We start from the raw sequence: 5,978 nt of genomic DNA, 5'->3' as shown, positions 1-5,978 counted from the left end.
TCGTATTTGAGTTGCTACTGAAATCAAAGTGATAGCCTAGCGGTATTTGTTCATGTTGCGTTTTCTCATTCTCTCCAGTTAGTATAGGCCATACATTCATACCATCAACAGGAAATTTGCCAGCCCCAGAATCATCAGAATCAACACCAGCCAATTGACAGAAAGTGGTGTACCAATCAGCAATGTGAATGAATCCTTCTGTTTTCTTCCCCCTTCTATCACTAGGCAATAACCCACCACTAACAAAGGCTAGTGATCGGACGCCTCCTTCATAAAAAGTCATTTTTGATCCTTTCAATGGATAGTTGCTACCCTCACAAGGGGCACCTCCATTATCAGCTGATACCACTATTAACGTGTTGTCCCACATTCCTTTGTCTTTTAACATCTTCACCACAAAACCTGTGACATTATCGGCAACACTGACCATTGCTTGAATTGTACGTCGATCAGAACATGTTGAATTGACAGGATATAAGTTCAAAAACTCATCCGGAGCCTGCAATGGAGCATGTACATTATGTAACGGAAGGTATAAGAAGAATGGATCAGACGGATCATGGTTGGTCAAGATTTTAGAAAGGTCCTCTACGTAAGTATAATCATCATATGTTCCATTTCTTGTGTCTATGGCATCATTCTTCCAGTAGTCAACTGCACAGATTATCTCTTGCGTCATGTGATCCTCTCCTCCTCCGAGGAATCCAGACATAGTATCAAATCCTCTGTTAATCGGGAGGAACTTTTTAAGATAGAATCCCTCGTGCCATTTGCCCACCATGTGCGTCTTGTAACCAGCTGTCTTCAGTTTAGCAGGAATCATTGTCATGTTTATGTTTGCTCCAACTAGTCCACTTTGTGGCGGATTCCATTGGTGAGCATGATGGGGGAAGCGTCCGGTTAGAAACGAAGCACGAGATGGTGAGCAATATTTGAAGACATAATGTCTATCCAAAATGAGACCTTCCTTTGTAGCCAGGCTCTCAAAATGAGGAGATGAGATTGCTGGATTACGAAAGCTGACATCAGCGAACCCCCAATCATCAACCAGTACAAACACTAGGTTTGGTTTAGCATTGACTGTAGCTGCAGCAATAGCAAAAAAAGATAGAAAGACAAGCTTAAAAAGAGCCATCTTTACCAACTAAGATTTTGATGATAATGCATGCTGAGTTGTACTTAAATTCATGAATAGATATGAATCATAGGCGGCGGAACAAAATTTATTTTGGGGGGGCTGAACATCAATTAAGTTATTAAAATGGGTGTGGTTTTATACAAAATGGCTGCTAATTTTACAAAAAATGGTGCTAATCTTCTATTGTTGGATTTAGAGTAGTTTTCTTGTCTTTTTCTTTAAATAAAATGAAGAGATGATGACTGCAGGTCTAATTTTACTGATAAAAGTCAGTTTTATTTTCTTTGTTAGTCAGTTGCAGAGAATTTCTGGGGGGGCTCAGCCCCTCCTGTTTCAAGACTGGGGGGGCTTTAGCCCCCTCTGCCCCCCCTGTTCCGGCGCCTATGATATGAATGATACCAATATGACTTGGTCAATTATTTGACACTTCAGCTTTCATTTTTCTACATTAATCTATATAGATCTAAAATTAATAGTTAAGTTTTGCTTAATGACCATGCACTATGCTGTTATGCATGTGTACAATAGATGTAGATGAGGCCAATGGTCTCAAGCCAAATTCCACCAAAGTTGAAAGGAGAGAATTCTCCATTTTTGTAGTTTTTCTGATACATATACATAAAAATTTGGATTTTTTAACAAATTTTAAAGTTGCTCCAAATCTATAGTAATTATAAATATTAAATGGTTATGTACAAAAGTAAAGTATCGAAACAAAATAATGTGAGTAATGTAAGATACAAATCTAAGCACTCAAATGATCATGGCTCATAAAAAAGAACACCAACAAATTTTACTGTGTATGTTCAAGAAGCGGTTCACGAGTGTCACAGTATTGATCATCAAAGAATGATCCTTCATCATAAGGGTAACGACCACGACGGACTTTTTTCTTCTTCTGCTTGAAGTCAAAGCATATCTTGGCTTTATTTAAAACAGTTTCAATGTTATGTGTAACCCTACCTAACTGGGCAGTTGTCAACAGTATGTGATAAACAATTATAAAACAAAAGAGAACAATAATAGGATAAATGGAGCCTGCAATAAAAAGTGTTAGGTATTTTGGAGGCATATAAATGGAAATGTACCAGGAGTTTAAGTACACAATATTGAGAAGTAAAAGTAGGGATAAGTTTATTGTGTTTAGTAACTTACTCTTAAATGGTATTGAAAAGGCTTGAAAAGTAGTGATTAGTTGAAATATTTGTATCAAAATTAGAAAAAATATCAGGAACAGAGAATGCCCTCCTCCAATCGATTCTACTATGTATACTATCAACACGTATGTCTGGTGTATCCCAAACCAGTACCACTTGTTCATCTTATAAGGTGCATGTATTGCTTCATAAAACGGACGAATGTATTCCCTAATGCTGTCAAATCTCAAAAGATGTTTTCCAAACAGAACAACTACTACATACGGTATCAGAATGACTCCCACTACCACTGATGTTATGATCATTAAAATTTTGTGTTCGATGTTGCCATATTCTATAGCTCCGTTTTTAAACCATACTTTTCTCTGGCCTTTATTTTCAATGTAAATTTGTGCGGAGCTGAACACGTCAAGGATAGCCTGTAGCAATTGAGTGAATGAAAGATGAACCACTGTGACAAGAACTTGGACGGAAGACTTTGACAAAAGGTTTGAGACTTTTGTTGAAAGGTGACTTAAGATAATAAGGAACCCAACAATGAAGAGAAGATAAACTGGAAAGAGTAAACTCAGCCCAGTCTTCCATAACTCTGTCATTCCATTATAGAAACAAAGGGGAAACCCAAGGTTCAAGTTTAACCATGATATAAATGTACTGGCCAATCTCACAAAGTATATTTCATTTCCGCATTCACTGCATGGTATTTTTAAGAACTTTGTAACGCCGACATTTGTTACTTGTGCGTAGAATATAACTCCATTAAGTGTACCAGTTGTCAGTGTTAATTTGAAAGTATACAATAGGAACACAAGGAGAGGGCCAGCTAGTATATAAAGCACTGATGTAAAAGGCCACCATTTATTGGAGCACAACTTACACTTCGTGGAGCCAAACACTACACTGTAATTGGTATTGCATTCACCACAGAGGTCACCTTTTCGTGAACTATGACAAAGTGATATTGTCACAGAAGTTGTTGAACTCGTCAGGTATGGACCAGATTTATTGATAAACATTGCGTCAAACTGTGAGCCCAGGTTACAATAGCTAGGATTGCAATAAGAAATACGAAACTCTTTACCAGTGGCATTTGTACCTATCCATAAATTTAGAATATTTGATCTGCTAAAAGTACTGTTTTCAATTTGACACAATGGTCTCTGTCCGTGGTAGATTCTCACCACTTCTAATAGCAACCACGAGCATACACATGCTCCACTGAGTGTGTCCAGATTAAAACCTGGAGGACAATCTTTTACAATGACAGTTGATCCATTGACTTTACTAGCTTCTGATATACTAAACAATAGCATTGCTTCTTTGTTAAACGTTGATGGGTCGTTTGAGTGAAATGTGAGGTTGATTTGTGTACAATTGTTCCTTCCTATTGAAATTTGCTGATTATTTGAAAACCACCAGCCAAGCTTTTTAACTTGATTCTGAGCAGCTATTGCCGTCACAAGTGCATATGTTGGACGATTGTCATTGTCTAGTACACTAACAGGTATATGAAGTGATGCTCCTGGATAGACTTCATATTGCATCTTTGGATCACACAGTTTGATAACATTAGGATAAGATGCAAGGTCTCGTAACCCTATGTTTTTGAATACCTTTTCATATATTGTTTGATGTTTAAATCTTTTTTTGCCAATTTTCATGGAGCACTTATAAAGACTACTTGAATATATAGAGTCACCTGCTAGCTCTGCTGTATTGCCAATGAAAAACAAACTTGTTTTATTAAAATCCTCAGATAAAACCTGAAAAGTACATAAATCTGATGATTCTCCTGCACTAAAAATGGCCCCTCCTAATGACTGTGCTGAATTATTAACAAACCTTACATAAAGCCTTTGACTGAGATAAATGTGACAACTAGATCTACTAGATCCGCCTCGTCCTTGTAAAAATATAGCAGCTCCATGATTGGCAATGTTATTCTTGAATATCAAATTTCCTTTAAGTATTATATCAGCATCTATTATTTCAAAAACAGAGCCATAATTGTACAAAAAAATGCCTGGGCTTGATTCTGATCCACTTATAGTAATATTTTTGAAGTGAAGGAAGTTAAAAACACTGACTGGAATGTAGTTTTCTGGCGAATTGCTTTTGAACGAAATATCATTATCATATGCAATGACTGATTCCATTATAATGTATGCTGGATTCTGTTGATCTTTATAGATGTATCCACTAGCGTCATAGGTAGAGATGTACATGCAAGAACCACTTGTCTGTGCCTCATTTTTAGCACAAGTAATATTCTTAAACAGGAACAGTATAAGTGGTGTATCTTTACCGCCAACCGTAGTCAAAGCTATATTAATGGCACCTGAGCCCCAATTAAGGGCATGTCCATTTTTTATGAAGGTGGTATTTGCAATGGTTAGAGGTTGATAAAACTTTGTGTTTGAGACTCTCCAGGAAAAAGAGTGAAAGCTACCAACTATTGCCGCTCCATGACAATGCGATAGTACAGAATTCTTAGTAAATTGAGAACCATAAATATTGGTCTGAGAACTGACTGGGGAATCTAAACGAAAAACCATCAAAGCTCCAGCTAAGAAACCTTGACATAAATAAAAAGTGCTTCCAACTATATTAACAGTTGCTGGTACGTCACTCTGTGTGTATAGTATTGTAAGCCCAGCAGCATTAACAATAGGCATAGATAACCTTTGGTAGTGTTTGCGTATTTCTGATATACATTGTTGTTTATGTTTATAATAATATTGATTGGAAGCAAAATTTTTATAAAAAATAGAGTTTAGGATAGTGACATTGTAATGATCATTAATTGTTACTGATGAATTACAAGTAAGAACCAGCATGCCACTACCTGTGCTCATATAATTAGAGTTACCTGTGCTCATATAATTAGAGTTGTCGATTGAATCAAAATTTTGAGAATGAGTTATATAAAGGTAGCTGAAGAAAGCATTAGGAAGATTAATTGCTACTACAGCAAATCCATTATAACTAGCTATAGCTATATTTTCTATGTTAGTAGTACCAATTTCAGTGAATACCAATACAGCAGCATGATAGCTAGTGAAATGAATGGGAGAGCTTGTAAAATTGACAATGTTGCTATCTAGGGTAGTGAGATTAGTACCACAGTTAGTAAAATTCAGCCCTTTCATTGTCAAGGAGCCATTAGTACCATGAAAAGCAAACCCTCTTGTCCAGTATTTGTCATTGTGCACTTCATTGTTTGGTACACAATTGATGTGTGCAAGAGAATCAGTAGCAATACTGGTTATGGTGAGTGAGTGACTGATATTAATAGTACAGTAATCACCTGAAGTTATTTCATGAGTGATGGAAGTGTCAAGTAGCAGCCTAATGTCACTGCACTCTTCATATTGGTGATAATTGCAGAAGATTCCTTCCAGTTGAACACTGCTGTTAACAATGATCGATCGGGGACATTCTGCCTGAGACAAATGAGTAAATTGCAAGAGAATGACAAGTTGGATTAAAGCGATCATTTTGTGATTGCTCTTGGCTTGGTTTAGGGTTATGAATGACTTTGTAGCGTGATGCCGTGAGGTGTCAAATAGATGTATATACTGAAAATGAAACTAGTTTAGACTAGTATCTACATCATGTTGTTTACTCAAGTTCTATTTCTGAATATCTAGATAACTTTCCCTTTTTGCATCCAGTGTTTCCAA

General features: G+C 36.6%; 1 protein-coding gene across 1 annotated transcript; it reads right to left on the bottom strand.

Moving 5' to 3' along the window:
* Position 1: 1 nt before the first annotated feature.
* LOC109581016 (arylsulfatase B-like) lies at positions 2–1,696 on the bottom strand (the record flags this gene model as incomplete). The annotated part of the gene is made up of 1 exon (XM_019994736.1): positions 2–1,696. A coding segment is annotated over exon 1 (1,134 nt), but the record flags the coding sequence as incomplete, so codon positions are not given.
* Between the last annotated feature and the right edge of the window lie 4,282 nt (positions 1,697–5,978).

The sequence above is a fragment of the Amphimedon queenslandica genome, unplaced genomic scaffold (genome assembly GCF_000090795.2).
Source record: "Amphimedon queenslandica unplaced genomic scaffold, v1.1 AMPQUscaffold_13467, whole genome shotgun sequence".
Taxonomy (NCBI): domain Eukaryota; kingdom Metazoa; phylum Porifera; class Demospongiae; order Haplosclerida; family Niphatidae; genus Amphimedon; species Amphimedon queenslandica.
Note: the sequence above shows the minus strand (reverse complement) of the source record. Positions and strands in the feature narration are given on the sequence as shown.